At 49.4% G+C, this 26955-nt stretch overlaps 1 protein-coding gene, 1 long non-coding RNA gene and 1 other non-coding gene across 4 annotated transcripts; 1 reads left to right on the plus strand and 2 right to left on the minus strand.

Moving 5' to 3' along the window:
* The first annotated feature begins 88 nt into the window (after positions 1-88).
* Positions 89-11165, plus strand: LOC148668406 (C-type mannose receptor 2-like). Of its 2 annotated transcripts, XM_088632547.1 has the most exons (6): positions 89-138; positions 7672-8049; positions 8511-8861; positions 9414-9502; positions 10813-10915; positions 10997-11165. In XM_088632547.1, the coding sequence occupies exons 1-6, from the start codon at positions 102-104 to the stop codon at positions 11020-11022; spliced, it is 984 nt and encodes a 327-aa protein (XP_088488673.1). In that variant the 5' UTR covers positions 89-101; the 3' UTR covers positions 11023-11165. The 2 variants fall into 2 exon arrangements, with proteins under 2 accessions (XP_088488673.1, XP_088488672.1); XM_088632546.1 differs by having other exon boundaries at positions 10813-11165.
* Positions 11166-11953: 788 nt separating this feature from the next.
* Positions 11954-15515, minus strand: LOC148668407 (uncharacterized). Its single transcript, XR_015936975.1, has 3 exons — positions 15276-15515; positions 14510-14780; positions 11954-14104 (listed from the first exon to the last, which is right to left on the minus strand). It is a non-coding gene; the product is annotated as an uncharacterized LOC148668407 (long non-coding RNA).
* Positions 15516-18717: 3202 nt separating this feature from the next.
* On the minus strand, positions 18718-18791 carry trnan-guu (transfer RNA asparagine (anticodon GUU)). Its single transcript has one exon. It is a non-coding gene; the product is annotated as a tRNA-Asn (tRNA).
* Positions 18792-26955: the final 8164 nt, after the last annotated feature.

A 26955-nucleotide genomic window follows, 5' to 3' on the forward strand; every position in this document is an offset into this window, starting at 1 on the left:
AGTCTGGAACCTAATTGGAAACTACATCTAAATGAAAATCGAAGAAATCTGAAAGGACCTCTTAAGTGTTTCTCTGATTGCAGATTCACCGACCCACAGTGATGGCTAAGAAGATATGCCTCACCTTAATCGTCTCAGGTTAGTGAGTCCTTTTTTCATTTGTGTGGACTAACCCTGAACCTCTGTTTGGAAAGATGATGTTGCTTTACTGCACAGTATTCAAGTTCAAGTTCAAGTTCATTGTCACTATACTCATATACAGGTATATGGTATAACGAAATGCTATTTAGCTAGCTCTCTGACGATACGTAGTACAAAAAAACAATGCAGTGTGCAAAAACAACAACAGGCAGTGTGCAAAACAACAAAAGGTAACGGGTAATGTGCAAAACAACATCAGATGTACAAAAACATGCATCAACAGAATGAAATAAAAGGATAGAAATTATGGGGAGTGAGCTTTTTGACATGTAAGGTAGAGGTAGATTTCAATGTGTGTTTGAGTTTTTGGTAAGAAAGAAGGCACTGTGAGGTTCAGATCATAGGTGAGAGGTGAGGTGAGAGTGAGAGAGGCTGGGAGTTTAATAGTTTGATAGTGCAGGGGTAAAAACTGATTCTGAGTCTGGTAGCCTGGGGCCAAATGCTCCGGTACAGTTTTCCAGATGGTAGAGGGTCATACAGTCTGTAGCTGGGGTCTGTGGGGGTCTTTAATGATGCTTAGAGCTTTCCTCAAGCACCATCTGTCATCAATGTCCTGTATAGATGGGAGGGCAGCCCCAGTATGTGAACAGAACTGGGTCACCAGCTCTCTGTAACTATCTGAAACACAACGACGGCTACTTATCGACAGATACTTTATTGATCCCGTGAGGGGAAATTGCAGTGCGACAGCAGCACAGTCATCACAGCAACAGTGTAATGAAATGATACAACAATACAAAAACACAATCCAATCAGTCCAGTCAGTGAGAAGTGCGCTAAGAAGAGTCGCTCACAGTCCAGAATATACAAAGAGCAAGCCGGAACAGTACACAAAAAAGTTGTATTGCACAATATAAATATATTGTCCCTGGCATGTATTGCACAAAAAACAGTTGTAAACGGGGAAAAAAAAAACTGAGGGAAGCAGAGAGTTTACTGTTTAGTCCAAAACCAGGTCAGTGTCAGTGCTGCTCCTGCCCAGACACACAGTGGATGAGTGGTACAGTCTGATGGCAGAAGGCACGAATGACCACCTGTAGCACCCCCTGTCCCACCGCGGGTGGATCAGCCTGTCGCTGAATGTGCTCTTCATTCTCCCAAGCATGTCTTAGAGGGAAAGATGGGAGATGTCCATGATGGCCTGTAAGGTTTTTCCTGGGGCGCACGATCAACCTTTTCGGAGTTCTCCAGTAAAGAGGCAAAGAAATATGTGTGCAGCTTCATTCAAATACACCGTTTGCTCCTGCCTACTTGTTAATTTTATTTAGAATTGGTCACAAATTTATATAGTGTCATAGGGAAAAAAAAAACAGTGAACAGTTATAGACAATTTGCCAAGGTTAATTTATGGCTGGTTTTAAAAAAATGATTATATACAGTATATGTATTGTAATCTCCTCATGTGGGCTTTTTCTCTCCTTTCCAATATGGACCGGCAGAGATGGAAGATGAAAAGACCTCTGAACTTCGGTGTTGAAAGGGCTGGAGCTTACAATCAGTCCCAATACAGTCAGTCCAGGCGGTCTGTGTCCCCGGTCCAGTTAGTCCAGGCGGTCTGTGACCTCTGGTCCAGTCAGTCAAGGAGGTCCGTGACCCCGGTCCAGTTAGTCCAGGGATCTGTGACTCTGGTCCAGTTAGTTCAGGGGTCTGTGTCCCCGGTCCAGTCAGTCCAGGGGTCTGTGTCTCTGTTCCAGTTAGTCTAGGAGTCTGTGTCTCTGGTCCAGTCAGTCCAGGGGTCTGTGACTCTGGTCCAGTCAGTCCAGGGGTCTGTGCCACCAGTCCAGTTAGTCCAGGGCTCTATGACTCTGGTCCAGTCAGTGCAGGGCTCTCTGATCCTGACCCAGGGAGAGCTCAGGTCTAGTAAATGTTACAGGTCACCCTGAATCGCCAGTTTTATTGATGTTTGCTCCCAATGATCCCTTAGTTACTTTATTGAACAGACCACCTGTTTAATCGATCATAGTCCAGGTGATCCAGGCCTTTATTAATTGATCAAAGCACTGTTATTTACTCCTGGTCCTGGAGTGTGACAGGTAAATTTATGAGTGAGAGCCTTATAACAGTGCCAATCGAGTCTAATTGCATTTAGAGTGTATTCAAACCATTAAGAGTCCAGGAAAGGACATCAATATGCAGGACAATATTATTTGCAGGCTCCCTTTAAAACCCACTGGGAAAGGTTCAAGATGCTTCTAAATCTGGAGGTCTCAGTCCTGGTCCAAATCCAGGTATTAAGAGCCTAGGATGGAATAAAGATTAAAAGATACAAAAGCCCTCCAGGCTCAGAAATCAAATCAAATCAAATCAAAGTTTATTTATCAGATGCACAACAAAATGGCATGCAGCAGCAGTAGTTGCTGGCAATGAATTGTCTTTTTCTGCGAGCTCACAAAAACCACAAGAATCACAAAATTCACAAAATCACAAAATTGAGGTTACATTTTTTTAAATGGAATAAAACTCAATATGAGTAGAGCTGCTATGTGTCCATGGTGTATGCAATATATACAAGTAGTGCAGTTATGCTGAATATAGTGAAAACTGTGCGTCCATGTAGCCATTACAGGTGATTTGCTAAAGGAGCTGCAGGTTGGCTATTTAGCAGTCTAAAGTCTCAACAGTGAATAACAGTCTTATAGTCTCAAAAGTGAATATCAGAGCTCTGGGGCCAGGATTGGCCCTTCATTCCATGTTATCTTCATATTTCCACAGCCTTTCCTTTACTTATGTGCTTTGTGAGGAGATTGTTCAAGACTTTTTTCTGTTGGGGACACAGTCTCTTTCTGCAGGATCAAGATGGCTAAAGTCTCATAAGCACTTGGCTCACCAATGACTGGAGTGGTTGCACCCTGGATTCAGTTCTGCTGTCTGCTGTCTGGAGTTGGTATGTGCCTCCAGTTCATGTGTGTTTCTTATAGGTTTGCCCCGGTTTCTTCCCATAGTCCAAAGCCATGCTGGTGGGTTAATTGGCTTCTGGGAAAATTGGCCCTGGTGTGAGTGTGGGCATATCTGTGCCCTGCAATAGGCTGGTGTCCCTGTGTTAACATAGTCATTCATCTGTCCTGCCTTGTGCCTGTGGCTTATGGCTCGCTCACATTGTTTCGCGGATGCAAACGACGCATCAGCATAAACACCTGTCTTTTCCCCGAGTATCCTCCCTGAGTTTTGCATTGAAAGTTTGTTTTTCCTGCCGGCACGCCAGAACCCCACACTTAGACATGATCTGTCAGGTGTTTTTGGTTTAAATCATTTGAATTTCATTTGCTGCCCGCTTCTCGGCCTCCGCTAATCCCGCTGTATCACCTGCGATCGTCTGCAGTCTGGACTGGTCCGCTCATCTGGATCTGAGCAAAGTACAGAAATGACCAGGGGGCCGATTGCTCATCCAAGAACCTGTGGCCACCAGCCTAACAACTCGGAGGTTGTACCTCCTTAGATAGATAGATACTTTATTGATCCCGTGAGGGAAAGTGCAGCGCAACAGCAGCTTTACACAGACAACACAGCCACAGTGTAACGAATGATACAATAATAATAAAAATAATAATACAATACATACAATACAATCAGTACAGTGAGGGGTGCACTAAAAGAGTTACTCACAGTCCGGACACACAAAGAACAAACTAGAACAGAACAGTACGCAGAAAAATCGTAGCACACATATGAAAATAAATATAGATCTAAATATAGATATAAATATAAATGTATTGCACGGGTCCCTGGCATATATTGCACAAAAAACGGTTGTAAACGGGAAAAGAAAAGAAGAGGACAGATGTAGCAGTAGATGTGTAGATGCGTTCAGTCCAGAAACAGGTCACTGTCAATGTTGCCTCTGCCCAGACGCAAGGTGGATGCGTTGTACAGTCTTATGGCAGAAGGCAAGAATGACCTCCTGTAGCGCTCCCTGTCGCACCGTGGATGAATCAGTCTATTGCTGAACATGCTCTTCATTTCTACAAGCCTGTCATAGAGGGGATGGGAGATGTTGTCCATGATGGCCTCTAGTTTGGACACCATTCTCCTCTCAGCTACTACCTCCAAGGGGTCCAGGTCAGACCCAATGACAGAGCTTGCTCTCCTGATGAGCTTGTTCTGCCTTTTAGAATCCACAGCTCTAATCCCAGGGCCCAAGCATACCACTGCGTAGAAAATGGCGCTCGCCACCACCGACTGATAGAACAAATGTAGCATCTTACTACATACATTGAAGGACCTGAGCCTCCTCAAGAAGTAAAGCCGGCTCTGTCCCTTCTTATAGATGGCCTCGATGTTCTTAGACCATTCCAGTCTATCGTCGATGTGCACTCCCAGGTACTTGTACGAGTCCACCATCTCCACGCCACTCCCATGGATGTAGATAGGAGTAGGTTTGACCTTTTTCCTCCTGAAATCTACCACCAGTTCCTTTGTCTTTGTTACATTTAGTTCCAAGTGGTTCAACCTGAAGTTCAAAGTCCGAAGTATAGAGAGTGAAGAGGAATGGAGAAAGAACTGTCCCTTGAGGTGCCCCTGTGTTACTCACCACCTGTTCAGACACACAGTTCTGAAGTATCACAGACTGTGGTCTGCCTGTCAGGTAGTCAGTGATCCACGAGGTCATGGAGGCATCGACTTGCATATCCTCCAGCTTCCTCCTTAGACGTAAGGGCTGGATGGTATTGAAGGCACTGGAGAAGTCTAAAAACATGATCCTTACAGTGTTGCCAGCCCTGTCCAGGTGTGAGTAGGCCCTTTGCAGCATGTAGATGATCGCATCCCCCACACCAACACTGGGCTGGTAGGTAAACTGTAGGGTGTCCAGTGATGAGCTTACCAAGGGGTCTCAGGTGGGATAAGACCAACCTCTCCAGTGTCTTCATGACGTGAGAAGTCAGTTCAACTGGTCTGTAGTTGTTGAGGACAGAGGGGCGCTCTTTCTTTGGTACCGGGACCAGGCATGTCTTCCAGAGCACCGGGACACTCTCCAAGCGCAGGGTCAGGTTGAATAGTCGCTGGAGCACTCCGCTCAGCTGATCAACACAGGCCCTCAGAACTCTGGGACAGATGTTATCTGGCCCTGTGGCCTTACCCTGGTGCAGCCTCTTCAGCTCCTTCTTCACCTGGTCAGCTGTGATGGTCACCCTGGCCTGGGGGATGGTGCTCATAGGGCTTTCAGTGCTGCAGGTGTTAATGGCGGAGGTGTTGGAGTGGCAGCTGTGGGGGATGGGTGGGTGAGTAGCTGTCGGGGGTTGTAGCTGTAGGCGGCCATGTTTGTGGGGGGATGGAGGAGGTGTTGGGCAGTCGCAGCTGTGAAGGGTTAGGGAGCGTGTGGCTGTAGGGGGATGGGTGTTGAGCCACAGAGGACCCTGGATCAAACCTGTTAAAGAACTGGTTCAACTCGTTGGCCATCTCCAGGTTCCCCTCTGTTGCACCCCCAGCCTGTTTGAAGCCAGTGATCTCTCTCATGCTGATCCATACATCTCTCACCCTATTCCTTTGCAGCTTGTCCTCTGCCTTCCTCCTGTAGGCGTCCTTGCTCTCTCTTAACTTCTGCTTTAGCTCCCTCTGTACACGCTTGACCTCTTCCTTATCCCCCCTCCTAAAGGCTCTCTTCTTGTCATTCAGAAGAGCCTTCAAGTCGCTGGTGATCCAGGGTTTGTTATTGGAAAAGCAGTGTACGTCTTTGGTGGGGATGGTGTTGTCTACGGAGAAGTTAATGTAGTCAGTGACACAGTCCACCATGCTGTCTATGTCGTCCCCATGTGGTTCGCACAGCACATCCCAGTCGGTGGCCTCCAAAGCACCACGTAGATCCTCCATAGCCTCTTGAGACCATCTCCTCACAGTCCTCATGGTTGCAGGTTGACGCTGGACAATAGGCTTGTATAGTGGTGTAAGCAAGACAAGGTTGTGATCTGATCTGCCAAGGGGGGGAAGGGCTGTGGAACTATATGCATCCTTAGCATTGGCATATAATAAGTCCAGTTTTTTGTTTTCTCTGGTCGGGCACTTAACAAATTGGTGGAAAGTAGGCAAAGTGGTGGAAATAGATACGTGGTTAAAGTCCCCTGAAATAGCTATAAAAGCGCTAGGGTGCTTTGTTTGTAGACTGGCTGTGACTGTGTTTATGACGTCACACGCTACCTCTGCGTTTGCCGTAGGTGGAATGTAAACAACAACAAAGATGGCGCATGTAAACTCCCGCGGTGTCCGGGTTACAGACGCACTCCTTAAAATGAGTATGTCCACCATCTGTTGTTGACAAGCACCGCGAGCCCCCCTCCTTTCCTCTTACCACTCTCGGTGTTTCTGTCCGCCCGCACCGTCTGAAAGCCGCCGATGGTAACGTTCGAGTCCGGAATAAGTTCCTGCAGCCACGTCTCGGTGAAACACATGATACTGCATTCACGATACTCCCTCTGGCTTCTCACCAATGCTCCCAGTTCGTCCATCTTGTTCACTAAGGACCGCACATTTCCCATGATGATCGAAGGAAGGTAGGGTTTAAATCTCCTTCTCTTCGCATTTTGCGTCGCACCTGCCCCACAGCCTCGGCTTCTCCTCCTCAGCTCCTCCGGTACCAATGGCTTCTCTCCAGTGAGTAGAGCCGGACGCGCTAGCGCGATCAGCTGGTCATGCGTGTAGACAATGCATCTGTAGCTATCGGCATTGCAACCCGATAGAAACAGAGGTCCGAGTATCAGAAAAAACAAGAAAAAGCATGTCAGCTTTCTAGTATCCATCATGTTGTGATCGCAAATCTAGTTGCCGGCAAAGGTATGAAGAAAAAACACTAACACACTAGCATTAACTAACTGAAAGAAACAAAAAGACAACAAAAAGACACAGACCTGCTGTAGCAGGCTGCCACTAACACGGCGCCATCTTAGACTGATTATCATCTGGTCTTGTTGATGCCGTTGCTTTTTGCCAATTAATCGTTCCGCCTGACTTTGATATCAGCGGTGCTCTTGATTATATGATATTCCATCCTCCCACCTGTTCCACCTCATGCAGTTCAGGGTGGTGGGACAGCCAGAGCTTATTCCAGTAAACAGCAGGCACAAGGAGTGGTACTCCATCACACTGGCACTAACTCTCCCAGACGTCAGTGAACATACCAGCATGCCTTTCGACTGGGGAGCAGACTGGAGCACCCTAGAGGAAACCCAGCGTGAGCACAGTGTCGAATATACAAACCAGACCAGAAGCAGAGCTGAACCTAGCGTCCCAACGCTGAGAAACTGCAGTCCTAAAGCCCCTGTGCCACTTCACAGTGCATTGGCAGACCCATTTGAAATCCTCCCCCAGGGAAGACAAAACCACTCAAAACGACAGCCACAAATGTCGGGTTGAGAAGTGCCGGGCCATTCCCCGACCGGATTTGCTTCTCCGACGCTTTGGCACGTCGTGCGCAGGCTTGGCCAGGCATCGCAAGCTGGTCACCCCTGCTCCTAAGCCTCAACCCTGCCTCCTGTGTTTCAGGCCTCTGGGGGTTGGTCTCACCTCACCGCTACCACTTCGTGAGCAAGCGCAGGACGTGGGCGGGGGCTCGGGCGTACTGCAGGGGCCAGTACACGGACATGGCTACCGTGAGTGGGCCAGCCGACCTGGAGCAGCTCCTTGCCACCACCGAGCCGGTCACGGGCTGCGCCTGGACCGGCCTGTACTATGTCTGGGACCTGTGGCAGTGGTCCCTCGGGGGGGGCTACCTCTACGGCGTGGGGAGGTCTGCTTTTACCAGCTGGCGTGCGGGAGAACCAAACAACTACGGCGGCAAGGAGAACTGCGTGGCGATGGTCGGCGGCGGGTTGTGGGCAGATCGCCCTTGCAGTTTCACGAGCTATTCCGTTTGCTATCAAGGTAAATGGCCCCTGAGTCTTTTACGGCCTTTTACGGTCTTTCTCACGCGACTACTGCATGTGAAGGTGGTGGAGGGAGGGGGGGGCTTGGGAGTACGAGTAATTCCTCCTTATGAAATTCCCCATTGTTCTCGGAATTGAATCCTTTGAGTGGCTCTTGGGCTGATGGGATGGCGGCACCGGGGCCCTGGGTTCAAATCCTGGGGTGGCGAGGTGGAGTTTGCATGTTCTCCCCTTGTGCGTGGGGGTTTCCTCCAGGTGCTCCAGTGTCCTCCCACAGTCCAAAGACGCTCTGGTGAGTGAATTGGCTGCTGGGAATGTTTGGCCCTGGTGTGACTGTATGCGGTGCTTGTGCGTCCGTGCAGTGGACTGGCGTCCCATCCAGGTGGTATCCTGCCTGTTGCTTGCCGAGGCTGCTCCGCGACCCTCAACCCGACTACTGACTGGGGTTCACTTCTTCAGGGGGGGAAGGCGCAGCCGATCAATACTTCCTGGTGGCTGAGGCCAAGAACTGGACAGAAGCCCTGACGTTTTGCAGAGAACATTACACCGACCTGACCCGGGTGAGGAGCCAGAGCGAGAATGAGTTAGTAAGAGTTACGGCCGGAGGCAGGGACGTCTGGATCGGACTGTTCACCGAGCCCTGGAAGTGGTCCGATGGGGACGTCTCCACTTTCCGCCCCTGGCAGGTGGGCGAGCCCAACAATTATGGCGGCATCGAGAGCTGTGGCGCCGTGAATCTTCAGGGGAGTGCGAGAGGCTCCTGGAATGACTATAATTGCAACACCACCTACGCTTTCTTCTGCTACAGTGGTAAGTTATCGCGGTGCCACTTCGACAGCCTTATGGGGGTAACCTTGCGGGGAACGTCGCCTTCACTTTGCTAGTCCACGACCGCTTGTCCAGTTCGCACTTGTGGTGGCCCAGAGTCGGTCCCAGGGTGCACTGGGTGCAGTGGTTAGCATTGCTGCCTCGTAGTGCCTGAGCTCTGGGTTCAGTATCTGGGCTGTTGTCTGCATGGAGTTTGAATGTTCTCCTTGTCTTTGCGTGGGTTTTCTCCTGCAGTACAAAGACATGCTGGTAGGTTTTGAATCGGCTCCTGGGAAAATGAGCTGTGGTGTGTGCCCTGTGACGGACTGGCATTACTGCCAGGGTTAACCCTGCCTTGCACCTGTTGCTTGCTGGGATAGACTCTGGAGCCACCTTCAGAGCACCAGTCTTTTGTAATATTGTAAGTGATGTTTTGACGTCCTTGACCATATAACTGTCCCTCAGACCAGGCAGGGTGAATCACTTAATGCTACTTCAGAATGGGGTTTGCCTCTTTTTTTGTCTTCTATGCTGTTTTCATCCTTTCCTCCACAGGGAAGAGAGTGGTGCTGAGAGTAAGGATATTAATGGACTCGGAAGTGAATCCTAATGACCCAGATGTTAAAGAATGGCTTCTGGTCCAGGTATAGGAAATCGACTACTAGATTGTGTCAGTGTGCATAGGTGGCTTGCGATATTCCAGGCTCCTCGTAAAGAAGAAACTAAGCAAATCATACTGTTGGAGCTGCAGTAGACAAAAAAGATCATCCAGTCAATGCTATGCATAATGAGCCACACATTGCTTTGTTATACAGAAATCAGAAATACACTCAATCATAATGGTTGTCACACATTGCACGCAGTGGGTTCCTACCAATATGAATCATTATTGGGGATTTTCTTTGGTTAAAAAGCAGCATTTTAGGAATTCAGGAAACAATCAGATGAATATAAAGGGATAGTGTACTTATTATTGTAGTGTTACCTCACCTGGCTGGGGAAATCATTTGTGAAGAATGAGCCAGGGAGGCAGTTGCAAGGGTCAAGATAGGATGGAGGGAGGGGAGCAAGAGAAGATTAGCGCAGAGCTGTGGACAGACTGGGAGTATTTATAAACTGGGGAGTGGAAGTGATTAATAAACACAATACAAAACAAACAGAAGAAATTACTATTATCTTCCTTTTGGCATTTTGAATTAAGGGAGCATATGAATAGGCCCAAAAGTGCAGGGTAGAGTTATAGAGTTAATAAGGGCTTTAAACTAGAATATAAGAGAGAGAATACTGGAGATCATAGTTGCAGTTATATTGAAGCGCTGACCTTTCCCTTGCTGGCTTTGTTTATTTTATCATGCCTGCTCACGTTGGATTGCTCAAAGACCCTTCTGAGTAACCACAGCAACCGACGTGGCCACCTGTCAGTCACCTGGTTGCCGTGACAGTGCAATTGGGTGGAAGATCAGTTCCACCTGCTCACAGTCAGCCCTCCACTCGCTCAGTGTTAGGGAGTTCAGGCTTGAGCCTTGGTGTTCCTTAGTCAAGTTTTCCTTGATTCTTTGACCCCATTTCCCTCGACCTTGCTCTTGGATTGCCCTTGTGTTTGCTCCTTGGCGTCGAAGATTTCTCGCCTCGACCTCGTCTCTTAGCTGCTTCGCTTGGGTATCTATCGGCTCCGGGCTTTGCTTGCTTTCGACGTCACCTATCTGGCTGCCTCCCTGCTTCGTTCTGCAACTTTGAATCCCACTACGTCCCACGTTTTCCAGAGCGCTCACTCCAGCTGCCACCTCCCACTACAGACCACTATCACCCACCACAGGCGCTGTCTGCTGCTGCTTCCCTGTTTCGCCCGGCGATCGCGTCCTCCCTGCCGCGACAAGACCGCGGCTCTCGTTCAGGAAGACGTACCGGGCCCTGATTTCTGACCCGGGCTGCTGTGGTACTGTCCCCTCCACAGGTGACGAGAGAGCTGTCCAGGCACACCGAGCTGGGCAACACCAGCTTGCGCTGGGGCCAGGAGGACAATGGCGTGGTGTTCTCGAAAGACAAGGAGGAAGATGGTGAGATGCTTAAGCAGCACAGCCTTGGCGACGCGCATTCTGAACGCCAGGAACTTCATCGGTGATGTCTTTGCTCCACAGGGCAGTGCCACCCTATGGGAGACTGAGTGTCGGAGGATCAGTCTGCACAGGATTCCTCTGTGAAACACTGGCGACTGGCCACTGGCGACAGACCGACGTCTAAGAATAATGCAAGCTTCAAATACCGTAGCATTTATATTAAGGTTCAATATATATGGATATAGTATAATATTTTCTCTATGAGTGGTTCTCTGTTTAAACATCAAGGTCTGGTCTCAGTACAGTGAAAATGCATTGAGAGTTGTTTAATGAATATATATATATATTATCACATTTAAATGTAGTAGTAGTATTCAGGTCCAAGGAAATACTTTTTGAGAATTGTTTGCTTTGGCAATCACTGGTGTATTTTTCCTCTCACATATGTTTGGAAGGGAACATTCGATCAGCCTTACTGGGCAACTTGACTTTCTGACCAGCTGCTGAAAAGTTGGATTTCAAAAGTTTTAAGGAGAATAAAAATGGTTGGTTAGTTGATGGTTGATGACATTGAAACCACAGATCAGAACAGGTGGACTTACAGTAAGTGGAATATGATTAAACGTCAGATTTTCAATTTTGACAGCTTAGAGACTAACAATAGACTAAACAGATTATGAACATCTATTCTACACAGGGGGACATAGTGGGATCTTTGTAAATTATTCCATGTATTATAAGTACATGTGTACAGAACAAACACTGAGCTCTAATAAGCTGAATTGTCTATTGGTATCATTAACTTTTCATATGTTCTTAAGTAATTTGATTTGTTATAAATAATAATAATTGCTTACACTTATATAGCACTTTTGTCGACTCTCCACTCAAAGCTCTTTACAGGTTAATGGGGATCCCCTCCACCCCCTTGTGAGCAGGGTGACAGTTGATCCACTGTGAGAGCGGAGGGAGTGTCTCCTTCTACTGCACGGACACCGGAATTCAGGGATTAAGCCGCACTTCCTTAGTGACCGTTGCTATGCACGACTTTCGTTTTTTTTTATTGCAACAGCAAAAATTTATACCGTACAAACAAGAGTACATATAACATATAACACCAATAACACCGTCAGGGGCTACATACTGTAATACAATTGCACTTGACCAAAAAAAAGACTAAACAAGGTAAAAAAAAGATAAGGTCCACACAACTCTCACATTCTTACATTTAGAAATACTGTATTGTAGATAACGCCCTCATGCCTATTTTAAACTTTTCAAACATGTGTCTCAGACCATTTCATTTAATCAATATAAGAAAGTGTAGTATTAATGATTTAAAAGGAACATACTTCAAGGAACTTCTTGAAGGAGACATACTGTATATATCTGTGCATACTCAGGGTTATAGTGCTACTTAATCACGCTGGAATGTATGGAATAAATAGTGGATTATAGTGACCATGCAGCTTGGTGTCGGTCACCAGAGTAATTAAACATAGCAGTAATTGCCTTTGCTCCTAACAAGGCTGTCAAGAAAGGATCGAGGCTGTCAGGGTTGTATAAATCTTGAATATACCTGCTCAATATCTGGAACTGCAGTCGACTTTCATGAGCGTAAGACATCATCCAAACTAGGTACTGTGTAATCATCGTGGTCGTAGCTCCTCTGTCATCCAATGGAAGCACAAGGCACCCGCGTTCAAGTCTTTTGTGAGATCATGTGCATGCATCCAGGATGGATAGTGGTGTACCCTGCTAGTCCAATAAGGGACACACACACACGGAAGAATATGCAGACTCCACCCCGACAGCACTCTGGGTCTGGAATTGAACCCGGGGCCTCTGCAGTATGAGGCAGCCAAGCAAAACCACTGAGCCACAGAGCTGTCCCCCAGGTACTCCATATATATCAAATAAGGAGTCTCAGAGGCTCCTTAACACAATTCTAGCTCCTTAACCTGAAGCACTGGACAATAATGAGACAGGCCAATTTCTATTAAATAAAATAAAAAGCAAACTCGAACTAAATCTCTTCCTACAAAGTGGATGTCCAAAAGCAAACAGAGTTTTAAAAAATGCATCACCATCTAGGACTACAACACCATGCTTTGACACCCCCAGGGTGGTAGAAACATTCACCACATAATTACTCTGTAATCAGACTTCCTGCGGTTTCAATGTGAAATATACATCTTTCAGCTCAAACGTGTTCTTGCTCTGTGGTGTTGTCATTGGAAGCTTATTAATATTCGTGTCCAGCATTCATGTTCCATGCGCCTGAAGTGTGTTGCCATCTTAAACAGCTTAATAATAAAAATTAATAATAATCCCTTACATTTATATAGTGCTTTTCTGGACACTCCACTCAAAGCACTTTACAGGTTAATGGGGATCCCCTCCAGCCCCACCTGGATGATGCTCCAGTCCGCTCAGCACACAGCAGCTCTCAGTGGGAAGGAGAGCAGAGGGATGAAGCCAGTTCAGAGATGGGGATAATTAGGAGGCTGTGACTGGTAAAGACCAGGGGGGGATTAGACCAGGACACTGGGGAAACACCCCTACTCTTTTCGAGAAACACCCTGGGATTGTTGATGACCACAGAGAGTCAGGACCTCGGTTTTACGTCTCATCCGAAGGACGGCGCCTGTTTACAGTCTAGTGTCCCCATCACTATACTGGGGCATTAGGACCCACACAGACTGCAGGGTGAGCGCCCCCCTGCTGGCCACACTAACACCTCTCCCAGCAGTACCTCAGCTTTCCCAGGAGGTCTCCCATCCAAGTACTGACCAGTTGCGAGTTGCAGGGTGATATGGCTACTGGCTATCCAGCCTGCGTACTTTAAAAATCTTAAAATCTTTTTTAAAAATCTGCGGCCGGCAGAGGAATCCTACTCCTTTGGGCCCCTGAGCAAGGCCCTTAACCCCAACTGCTCCAGGGGTGCTGTACAATGGCTGACCCTGCACTCTGACCCCCAGCTTCTCTCCCTGTCTGTGTGTCTCATGGAGAGCAAGCTGGGGTCTGTGAAAAGACTTTGTGAAGACAGTGGTAAAAATGGCACACAGCACAGCTTCTTCTGGTGCAAGATGACTACAGCCCCTGCTGCCATCACACACAGAAGTGCCAGAATCACCCTGACATGCAGTCTGGAATCCAGGTGGTTAGAGTTCAGACATGCGGCATAATCTGTTATAGAGACAAGAAAAGTTTCAGACGTTACCTGCTGCATAACAAAAATAATGTGACTCTGTTATCACCCTAGTGTGTGATACAGTATAATACACACTGATCTGCTCCAGACTCACCTGTGTGTGATACAGTATAATACACACTGATCTGCTCCTGTATCACCCCTGTATGTGATACAGTATAATACACACTGATCTGCTCCAGACTCACCCCAGTGTGTGATACAGTATAATACACACTGATCTGCTCCAGACTCACCCGTGTGTGATATAGTATAATACACACTGATCTGCTCCTGTATCACCCCTGTATGTGATACAGTATAATACACACTGATCTGCTCCAGACTCACCCCCGTGTGTGATATAGTATAACACACACTGATCTGCTCCAGACACTTACCCCAGCTCAGCGTGACGCTGTGGTTGGAGCTGTGATGAGTGACAGTACAGCTGTATTCCTCGATCTTACTCTCTCAGATCTCCACACTCTTCCTCAGCTGTCTCCATTGGGTCTGAGCCCACTGGACCACACGTCCTCTCCCTCGGTCTCTCCAGGCCTGGACAAACTGACCTCTATGACTCTAGGACTGAAGCCCCAGTGACCAGACAGGACAGGGAACAGCTCTGTGTGTTTCCCAGATGCTCGGAAGAGACAAACACCTGAGGAGAGACTGAGAGGGAGACCAGAAGCAATGTTAACACACTGAGAATTAGTGTGGACACTGTGCAAGGTGAGGCAACATCGCTGCACAGACAAAATATTGTGTGGCTCCTTTCTGCAAACCTTTACAACCAAAACATGTCAGTATTAGACAATTATACAAATCAAACACATTTTCTCTTTGTCTGTTCCTCAGGCTAAGAAAGGAGATCACAGTAGAACTGGAGCACTGCAGACACGTCCTATTCACACAGGATCACACAAGCTTCACATTCACACAGACACAGACACACACTCACACACGAGCCAATTTCCCATAAGCCAATTTACCCACCAGCAAGTGGGAGGAAACCCACACAAACATGAGGTGAACATGCAAACTCCACACAGACAGCACCCCAGAAACTGCACTGTGCCACCCACTCCTCTGCACATGGGGGAACTTCTTGTGTAGAGCTTCTAGGTGCATTTGTCTCATATTGTATCTGATATCTCTCTGTCTCACCTTTGTGTGGTTTTTGTGTTTCTTTCTGTACTGCAGGAATCTCTTCAGTGTTTCCATACAGTCAGTCTCCAGGAAGAATCTGGTATACTGGTTTTTAATCTTGTTCTGGTTCCAGTCCCTTTGAGTGCCCTCTGCCTCCAGGGAACTTGCTCTCCAGGTCATGTTGTCCACCTCAAAGGACAGGAAGTCTTGTCCATTGAAGCTGTAGTGATCAAACAGAGCCACACTCCCATCATCCTCCAGTCTGCAGCCTTGCCACCTCTGGAGCGCATCTGGAGAGAGAGACCGAGGACACTGACACAGACAGAGAGACCAGGGACAGTGACACACACAGAGAGACCAAGGACAGTGACACACACACACAGAGACTGGGGACAGTGACACACATAGAGAGACCGGGGACACTGACACACACAAAGAGACCGGGGACAGTGACATCCATTTTCTAACAGCTGTATCCAGTCCAGGGTCACAGGGGGGAGCTGGAGTCTATCCCAGCAAGCAACAGGCACAAGGCAGGGTTCACCCTGGACAGGACACCAGTCCATCACAGGACATACACACACACACCCTGGACAGGACACCAGTCCATCACAGGACACACACACTCACACACCCTGGACAGGACACCAGTCCATCACAGGACACACACACTCACACACCCTGGACAGGACACCAGTCCATCACAGGACACACACACACACACTCACACACACACCCTGGACAGGACCCCAGTCCATCACAGGACACACACACACACACACACACACACACACACACACACACACACACACACACACACACACCCTGGACAGGACACCAGTCCATCACAGGACACACACACTCACACACCCTGGACAGGACACCAGTCCATCACAGGACACACACATACACACACCCTGGACAGGGCACCAGTCCATCACAGGACACACACACACCCTGGACGGGGCACCAGTCCATCACAGGACATACACACACACCCTAGACAGGGCACCAGTCCATCACAGGACACACACACTCACACACCCTGGACAGGACACCAGTCCATCACAGGACATACACACACACCCTAGACAAGGCACCAGTCCATCACAGGACACACACACTCACACACCCTGGACAGGGCACCAGTCCATCACAGGACACACACACACCCTGGACGGGGCACCAGTCCATCACAGGACATACACACACACCCTAGACAGGGCACCAGTCCATCACAGGACACACACACTCACACACCCTGGACAGGACACCAGTCCATCACAGGACACACACATACACACACACACCCTGGACAGGGCACCAGTCCATCACAGGACACACACATACACACACACACACCCTGGACAGGGCACCAGTCCATCACAGGACACACACACACCCTGGACGGAGCACCAGTCCATCACAGGACACACACATATACACACACACCAAGAAGTCAATTAACCCCCCAGCCTGTCTCTGGACTGGGAGGAAACTGGAGCACCAGGAGGAAACCCCCACAAACACAGTTCAGAACTCCACACAGACAGCACCCCAGGTTCTGAACTGATCCCAGGGCAGGAAAAACAACCACTGAGCCTCCCCCAGACATCTATACCTTTTATTTGTACGGAAAGTATTATATATAGAGACATGTAAATATCACTTCTCGAACCTGTTGTTTCCAGCTTCCTGTAAAGTCGTTTGGAAAGTTATTTATTTCTGATACGAAGTAGGAGTGAAACTCCGAAGTAATGAAGACAGAAGTCGGTTCAACGACAAAAGGAGTCAGGCGCCTCTGAAGTCCGCCTACGCGTCAGAAACTGGTGCGCGTTTATGCCCTGGGCCGTTGTCATTGTTTTATTCGGTTATGCAGTTTAAAATATTTTTAAGTTAAAGAGAGCTCTCTACTTCCGTCTCTGAACAGGTTTACGATGATGATACACGCGTTTCCTTGTTCTCTGACTGGCCATGCGGCGGCCATGTGACGAGGAAACGGGAGAGAGCAGGACGAAAATGAAAGAGAGAGAGAGACGGTGGAAATGTGACAGTTAAAATAAACTGCCAGAAGAGAATAACCGTCTCCGTCCCGTCCCTCTCCCTGCAGGCGGAGTGTTTAGTCACCGCCGACCTCTCGTACCCTACAGCAGTTAGTGAACAGGGCATTAGGTACTACTGAGCTTCCGTCCGGACTAAACCCGGAGAGGACGGCGGTTCACTCACCCGTGGGGCAGCCCGGACCCAGATTCCCGTCTCGGGTTTGACAGCCCGTCTCCTGAGGAGCCGGAGCGGACTGGCGACGCGTACACCGGCCAGGCAGCAGTTTAATCGGAGGTTGTAATCGTGGGGGGGGGGAATTTAACATTACGAGAGTTTCTTCTGTTACATTTTTTTTTCTGTTAGGGAAATTCATATTACAGGATAATGTAAATTTACTATGTAAGACGTTTAAAGGTCGAGGAGAGGTTGGGAAAGCCCCTGAAACCCAGCGCTGGAAACGTTGTCCGTCTCCACTAGGTATAGAATGCACTCTTTACACGTCATTCACAGGCGTCACGTTACTCGGGCAACGGAGGTACGCTTATCCTCGGTGGGCAAGTTGATGTAATTCAGTAAAGCTGGAAAAGATACTCAGACACGTTAATTTATCACCTGCATATATTAACAAAGTTATTTTAGATGGACTTGCAGAACTATACTGTAGCTGCGTCGGCATGCGTAGGCTGCAAAGGAACAAGTAAAAGGTTATTCCATGCCTTCTTCAGTTGTTAGAAAGACAGGGCAGTATGCAAAGATAATTTTCTTTTTATCTTTGCTTACTGCAGTTTATCTTTGATGACAACATCAAAGACATTAAGGAATTCTTACAGCTAACAGCTCCACATCAACTTCCTTTTATAACTAACCTCATCAGATCTCTCAACTCCCAACTCTTCCAGTTTCTCACTTCAGAGAACGATAAAAAACTCAATCATCCTCTACAGAGAAAAACCATCAACATCCCTACCACCTCCACCAATCCTAACCTCGTTTTTACTATACCCTCTGACCTTTCCCTTTCACCCCTTTGCATCCTCAGCTAACATATTTTAATATTACAACACAATTACAATAGATTGTACAGTATTTACAGTTTAAAATTAAGGTAAATATGTCAAAATATCAAAATCCAACTGCACAGTGCTAACAAAACAATGCTTGTCAAGTTCTCAAACAAATCTGCATTGTATTTTTAAAATATTTCAGCAGAGGATGTGACGGGAGTATAAATGACGATTCGACGATCATTTTTCTTGGGTGAATATGGTTTTCTGGGGAGTTGCGATGTTGGGCATTATTGGACATTTTTGACACGTGTTGAACAATCGCATTTCCTACAAATATTAAAATGGCTGTGATTTAGCTGAGAAATCCAATCGACCTATGCGAAAACAATGTTTACATCGCAAAAGAAACCCGTCCCTGGGTGGACTTGAACCACCAACCTTTTGGATAACAGCCGAACACGCTAACCGATTGTGCCACAGAGACTGACTGGTGGAGTATTTTCTCGAATCAAAAAAAAAATATCTTACCGTTCTTTTTGCCAGCCGGTAATATTTCTTCTGCACTGATAACCAAAAACTGAATTTCATGTTTCGCAAGCTGTGTGAATTTAATCAAAAACAAGTTTTCCAGAAAGGAAATGAACACATGCATTTAACGAAGTCAAGCCCTTTGTGATTGCCCAAAATGGTACGTTCTGTACTACAAGATAGGAAGAAATACACAGCTGGGATTTGAGCATAGGTTCTTTTGTTTAATTGAGAAGCGCTTTAACCAACTAAGCTACAGTGACAGGATGACTGTCACCTTTTACAGCTACTTGGACACACTGCTCTGAGACATCTGCGTTCAGAAAGTGTTGAACCTGCTCTCAGAGCAAATTGCCTCTTTTACATACAGTAGCAGCCCCGACACTAAGAAACGAAGAGAAATGGCTTTTATTGGGCATTTTTCATGTCCAATGCGTTTGACATTTCCCAAGGGCGACAGAGTTCTTTTGCAACACTATTTCTTCTTCTTTTTTCTTTCTGTACGCTTTGATAAAAAACGAGAAATCGTGCAAGGGAAAAATGTCTTTTTTTCATAGAGAAAACGTGCACCAGGAAATGTTGTGTTGAGAAGAAATGATTTAACATGATACGTGACCTAATTTATCGGAGCAATTGCTCAACCAGCAAGGTCTGGAGAGGTTGGAGAGTCTGGTGGATGTGATAATTATACGGTGTTGTGAAAGAAAACAGTATTTCTTTGAATTCTCAGTCAATCGGAATTTCAGTGCGAAACATAAACCCCTTGTCTGATTTAAAGAGATTATATTTTAAAACTCATAAAAAATCAGAAAACACATGTTTCTCACTTTGAAATTTTAGACGGAGCGGTGCATTACTAGTAGCGGCGCTGAGCACACTATGGGGAAATTCAGGGTATGTGAAATCCCAGCGGTTTAATAAACAACGCGTCTGATTTCGGATCATAGGATTGTAGGTTCGACTTCTACCTGGCTTGTGTAAATTTTATTCAAGCTCCTCAGTAATAGATGTCTATTATGTAATGAACCGCACCTGAAAGCAAACATTGGGTCTGTTTCCTTTGTTTTCCAGCATGAAATAGCAAATCGTTACAAAAAGTACCTGCTAATGTCCAATAGCGTTTTTTTTTCAAATTACATTTTCAGGCTTCAGACACTTTTTAATAAAACAAAAGTGTCCAGAAACTCCCTAACTTTCAGGTTTGCTTGAACCTGTATTAAAAGAAATTATTTGAAACTTCCGGGATTCCATTCTCTGATGTAGCTGTCTCCAAAGACGGATGTGATGTTTCGCAGATGTGAACTGTGCCTTCTCTCTTGTGTTCAAGGGTATTCGCTGTGGGAGATCCTAACTGTATGTCCAGTAGGGCTCTATTTTGTTTAGATTATCTATGTGGTGTACAGATAGAACTCAACTACATGGTGTGAATTCCGTGTTCAGGACGAGCAGAACCTGAAAAACTAAAAGCAGACCTCGACATAATTTGAACACACAGCCTTCTGATGTGGAGTCAGACATGCTACCTTTGTGCCACAAGGTCACAGCTCTCAGCTGTTTTGAATTCCCCAAAGGAGACAAATCAGCTTCACAAAAAATTCTCCTGTGAAGAGCGCCGCTCTTCCGAAGAGAGTCTCTTCATCTCAGACCATATTTTATTCTTCCTGCACAGCTCTTGTGCAGGTGTTGTTCTTGATAACAGATCCAGGAACACTGACTGTTTTTCTATTTTTTTTAATTAAGTACCCCATGGTGCAACGGTAGCATGTCTGACTCTAAATCCCGAAGTTAATTTTCAAAGTATATCGGAGTCAACTGATACTGATCAGGTTCTGCTGCTGCTGAACCCGCAGTCTTCACCTTAAAGTTTAATTCCCCAAGCCTTATATGTCCATCCCTTCTCGTCAAAACTCATATTTTCACAGGGTACCCTTCAGAAATCGCAGTATAGAATGAAAAACTCCAGTAGATCTCGGCCGCTGTTGGTGATTTTCCTTTAAAAATAAATGAATCTCTGGAAATTTTACGGAGTGTATTACTTTCACTGAGACCGAGGAGTGTTAAGATGTACATGAGTCTTTGTGGCTCGGTTGTTAACCAAAAGGGTGGTTTTATGTTTCACACTAAATTGAGATCTTGAAACCAAAATAGTTAGAAATATGGAACACAACCGTTGTTCCCCAAGAAGGAAAGCTGTTTTGTACTGACGTCACTCCTTTTTATGTAACCCAGATTGTGAAGACAACTCTGCCCTATCAAAGGAAAATGTTACACAAAAGTTGGAAAGCACACTCTGAACCCATCTGTATATTTGATTCCCGTGATCCGTTCAAAGCTGCTTAGTACTTTGCAAGCAAATCAAATCATTTCAGGGAAGAAACTCAGTTTAATGAACTACTTTTGTATTTTCACTCATTGATTTTGATCTTTGTATTCTCTTCGCATTCTCAGCAATAATATTTCAAAATTACAGTTCGGATTTATTGGAAAACTTCACAAGCATTATGAGATTAGGACTGTACAATTGTTTTTTAATATCTTGGTATATTTACCTTCATTTTAATATAGATATAACCATAAATGTTGTTAAGCATATTGTACTTTTGTCGTACTTTTTAAAACATTTTAGCTGAGGACACACGGCGACTATTATACCTTGTGATACATGCAAGACATCTGTAAACGAAGATGTAATTACAATAAAATTACAATTCACAGAAAAACACAATTTGTATAATATTATTCCTCTATATCAATGATCAATTGAAGGATTTGAAGAAACTATCAAAGAAACAGCAGCAATAGCAGATGATTTTGGTTTTGAACCCATCTTTACACCTCAATAATCCATTTGTCCTCGAAAAAAGAAAAGACAGGGATATTTTGAGTCTCATAATTATCCTCTTCTTGATCCAAAAAAAGCGTTTATTGCTTCTGTACTTTTTTGGATTTTCTTACGAAGATCTCACGAAGTATTGCCAGGATCTATATTTAGTGTTCGGTAGCGATAACACTGCTGATATTGATTGAGTAAAAATCTGTGATGTATTGACAGCTTTATCTGAAGCGAGAAATCCTCGAACACCGCTTATGAAGTGTTGGGATTCATACCAAGAAATACCTTTTGTTTTCCCAGCTCGCGGCCTGGACGAATGGCTGGTGCCGGGCAGAGATGGAAGGAGTGGCCTGCCAGGTGCTCCTGGACGTCCCGGAGGAGGACAGAGGCGAATACACGGCGCTGGCGGCGGCTCTCCAGCTGCGTTTCGGTGTGGAGGAGGCGCCGGACTTGATGCGGGAGAGGCTGGCCCTGCGGCGGCGCCGACCAGGAGAGCGACTGGGCCCGGTTGCCGCTGATGTCGCGTTCCTCGCCCGCCGAGGATACCCAACTTTTCCCCGGGAGGCGCAGGGGGAGATGGCTCTCCAGGCCTTTCTCAAGGCCCTCTCACCCGAGGAGCTGCGGCACCAAGTGCATCGCTGGAGCAGGCCTTGGCTGAGGCCGTGTTCAGGGTGGCTGGAAGCGCCAGCAGACACTGCTGGCTGACCGAGGCGGCGACGGAGGAGTCCAGCGAGGGGGAAGAGGAGCCAGACCTTGCAGCGACCCCTGCGGAACAGCCCCACACGCTGCTTTGCGACCGCTGCAGGAAGAGGGAACTCTGAGCCAGGTTCTGCCGGGCACCCGAACCTCGCACTCCTCGATCGGCGTCGGGAAACGGGCACGGGGCGACTCAGCGTGTGGAAGGCCGCCACTCGAACACCTCACCCCCCGCTCCGGAGAGCGCTATTAAGACCGGCGCCCCTCACGTCACCGTGGGGCGAGTCGGCTGTAGCCGGGGCCTGTACCTCCACTGCCGAATTGAGGACCAACCCTGCCTGGCCCTACTCGACGCCGGTTCATCGGTAACCTTACTCCGGCCGGGCGTCCTCCCCGACACCGAGGGCACCAACCCCCCAGGATGGGAGGCCTCCGGCCTGCGGCTAAGGACCGTGACGGGACAGCTCGCCGCAGTCCGGGGGAAACGGGTGCTTGCCTTCCGTCTAGGTGCAGCGACGGTGTGCCACCCCTGCTACCTTGCACCCATCCAGGAGGACTGCATTCTGGGGCTGGACGTACTGCAGCGAGTGGGGACCAGTTTGGACTTGAGCCGGCAGGAGTTGGTGTGGCAGGGGGAGCGACTTCACCTGGTGGAGGGCAGGCCCGGCGAAGGCCGAGGGACGCGGGCTTGCCGGAGCTGGGAGAAAAAGAGGCAGTGGCGGCGGCGGCGGCGGCAGTCGCCGGGGCAGACTAGGCCTGTGAGCCGGGGAGCGAGCGTGCTGGATCCTGCTCCCGAGTCAGCCGGGGGGCCAGACAAGGCGGCGGCGGCGGGAGCCGAGCGTTGCATGGAAGCGAGGCGCGCCATTGAGGATCTCTAGCAGCGGAGCTGCGAGGGCCTCGATCAGGACCAGCGGCAGCGGCTCCAGGCGCTACTCGCCCAGAACGAGGATCTCTTTGCGGCGATAGATGAGGACTGCACCCGCACTGCCCTGGTCCAACACGAGATCAACACCGGCGACGCTCGGCCCATCCGCATCCCACCGGGACGCATGGTCCACGCCAAGCGGACCGCCGCCGAGGAAAAGATCCGGGAGATGGCCGCAGCGGGGGTGATTGAGCCCTCCGCGAGCCCGTGGTCGGCGCCAGCTGTACTGGTAAAAAAAAAAGACGGCTCGTGGAGGTTCTGCGTCAACTACCGCAAGCTGAACGAGGTCACCCGGAAAGATTCCTACCCCCTGCCGAGGATAGATGACGCCCTAGACTACATCACCGGGTCGACCTGGTTCAGCTCCCTGGACCTCCGCTGCGGCTACTGGCAGGTACCGCTTGCTCCCGATGCTCGCCCGAAGACAGCCTTTTCTATCGGCCAGGGCCTCTGGCAGTTTACTGTCATTCCTTTTGGCCTGTGCAATGCCCCGGCGACGTTCGAGAGGCTGATGGAGAGGGTGCTGGCATCTGTCCCGCGGAACCAGTGTGTGCTGTATCTGGACGATCTGCTGGTTCATGCCCGGGGCTTCGACCAGGCCTTGACGAACCTCCAGGCGGTGCTGGACTGCATCCGCCGTGCTGGCCTGAGGCTCAACCCCTCACCGACAAGGGCCGCCGTTTCGACTGGGACTCGGGCTGTGAGACTGCCTTCGGCCGGTTGCGTGAAGCTCTGGTGGGGGCCCCCGTGCTGGCCTACCCCGACCCGCGGTTGCCGTATGTTCTCGATACCGACGCGAGTGACTCGGGGGTGGGCGCGGTGTTGGCGCAGGAGGGGCCGGATGGGGAGCGCGTAGTGGCCTACTATAGTCGGGCTTTGACTAGGGCTGAACGGAACTACTGCGTGACCCGTCGCGAGCTGCTGGCGGTGATGGCGGTGGTCCACCACTTCAGGCCGTACCTGTTCGGGACCCGGTTCCGGCTGAGGACCGACCATGCGTCCCTCATCTGGCTGCTCCACTAAAAGGAGCCGGAGGGGCAGATGGCGCGATGGATAGAGATCCTGCAGGAGTACGACTTCACTGTCGTGCACCGTGCGGGGTCTCGCCATCTCAATGCCGACGCTCTCTCGCGGCGCCCCTGCGAGGCCGCGGACTGCCATCACTGCGCCCGGCGGGAGCAGCGTGAGGTGGCTGTCCGCACCGTGGCAGGGTTGGGCACCGCGGCCACGGCCCGGGAGGGGCCGCTGGGGGTGGGCCTGCCAGACCTGGCGCAGCGTCAGGCAGCTGATCCTGACGTGGGGCCGGTGCTCCGCTGGAGGGCAGCTGGAGTGCGGCCTACGCGAGAGGAGCTCGCCCCGCACCCAAAGTCCGTCAAGGCCCTCTGCGCCCTGTGGGAGGCCTTGGAGGTAAAGGATGGGGTGCTGCACCGGGGGTGGCGGGTACCCTCCAGTGGTGAGGTACGGTGGCAGCTGGTGGTGCCTCGGTCGCTCCGCGGGGTGGTGCACGGCCAGCCGGGCATGGGGCACTTCGGCGGTAAGAAAACCCTGCAGCGTCTCCGAGGCCATTTTTATTGGGGTCTTTGCCACTGGGACGTGCAGAGGTACTGCCAAACGTGTGCGGTGTGCGTGGCGCAGAAGGGTCCCCCCGAGCACTCTCGGGCCCCCCTCCAACAACACCAGGTGGGGGCTCCTATGGAGCGGGTGGGGGTGGACGTTTTGGGCCCGTTTCCGCGCACCGAGGCTGGGAACCGCTACGTCTTGGTGGCCATGGATTATTTTACGAAGTGGCCGGAGGCCTACGCCCTCCCGGACCAGAGTGCCCCCACGGTGGCCGATGCACTGCTGGAGGGGATATTTGCCAGGCTGGGGGTGCCGGAGGAGTTACACAGTGACCAGGGGCGTAACTTCGAGGTCTTCGCCAGAGTGTGCCAGCGCCTGGGGATCACTAAGACGCGGACCACACCGCTGCATCCCCAGAGCGACGGGTTGGTGGAGCGGTTTAATCGGACGCTCGCCACCCAGCTGGCCACCCTGGTGTCCCGGCACCAACGGGACTGGGACTGCCACCTCCCCCTTGCGCTCTGGGCGTACAGGACCGCGGTCCAGGAATCCACCGGGTGCACCCCGGCCTCGCTCATGCTGGGCCGGGAAATGCGAACCCTGGTGGACCTGGTCTTCGGCCCGCCGCCCGGAGACGGGTCGGCACCGCCGGCTGGACCGGACTACGAGTGGGACCTGCGGCAGCGGATGCAGCAGGTGCACAGCTTTGCACGGACCCACCTGACACAGGCGGGGGTCCGGCAGAAGCGGCACTACGACCTGCGCTGCAGGGGGCCTGCCTTCCAGCCGGGGGACTCGGTTTGGGTGTACAACCCGCGCCGCTGCAAAGGCCTCAGCCCTAAGCTGGCGCCGTCGTGGGAGGGTCCCGCTGAGGTACTCGGGGTGGTGGGTGAAGTCTGCTACCGTGTCCGGTTGCGAACACGGGGGAGAGTGGTGGTCCTGCACCGAGACCGCCTGGCCCCATACCGGGCCCGGGAGGAGGAGCCGTGTGGGGAGGCTCTACAGGAGCAGCCGGGGCTGGAGCCGGACGATAGTGGGGCGTCCGTGGGTCGCCAGCCGTCACTGCGGCGCAGGGTTCCACAGCAGTTAGCCCAGTACGAGTACAGCCTGAGGGGGGTGTTCGACGTCGGCGAGACGCCAGACGCCAGACGCCAGACGCCAGACGCTTCAGGTGGGGGCAGTGTAATGCCCTCGCCTGGTGGTGAGGAGAAAGTGCCCCTAGGCGCTCGTAGTACCGCTGGGCATGCTGGGAGTGGTAGCCGGGGAGAGTCTGAGGGTCAGCACGATGACCAGCGGCTGACCCTACCTGTGTAAATAATGTCCTAGTAGTTCTAGTGCCCTGTGTAGTCTTGTAAAAGTATAGTGTGTTGTTAGGTAATTACCACCCTAACTATGTGTACTTGTTCCCTCAGTCTCCTCATGTGTGTGTATATCCTGTGTTTGGTTTTGTGTTAATGCTTGTTTGTTAATCGCGTCTTCACTCGTCCTTTGTTCTGAAAAGAACCTGCAAATGCTACAGTATTTATTTTATAAACACCAGTATTGACACTTTGATCAGTATATTTATTATTAGTAGCCAGTCTTATAAATTTACAATTTAGATTAAGTCTGGTAACAGTTATACAGTTAATTTAAATCATCAGACCATTAATGGAACTGAGAGCTGGGTGGAAATAAAACCAGGATACACATTTTAACCTCCAGGATCAGGAGTCTGATCCTCCTGGCTTCTTTACTCTGAAGATTTGTGTAAAACTCTTAAAAGCGCTTATTTCAGGGACTCGTGCTTGTCCTCTACTGCTCCACATGGGTACGCTTTGTAACGCAATAATCTGCGATGTAAACTTTTTTTTCTGTTTAATGAATTTTATTCCTAGGTTTGTCGCTCTCCTTCTCCAACTGTGATGATTCGCTTCTCTTCACAGTCCGGTGTGTTTTTTTTGGGGGGGGAGATTTTATATCTGTAAGAAAAGCCCCCCGGGCTCCGGACAGGAGTCTCCTCCAGCTCTGCTTTGTCAGAAAGAGCGCTGTGACGTCACAGACACCAGCCAGAGTGCTGGGATCAGAGAGCGAGACCGCGGGAGATGCGCGGAGGGAACGGAGGAG

Source organism: Lepisosteus platostomus, chromosome 5 (assembly GCF_059453375.1).
Source record: "Lepisosteus platostomus isolate fLepPlt1 chromosome 5, fLepPlt1.hap1, whole genome shotgun sequence".
NCBI lineage: Eukaryota > Metazoa > Chordata > Actinopteri > Semionotiformes > Lepisosteidae > Lepisosteus > Lepisosteus platostomus.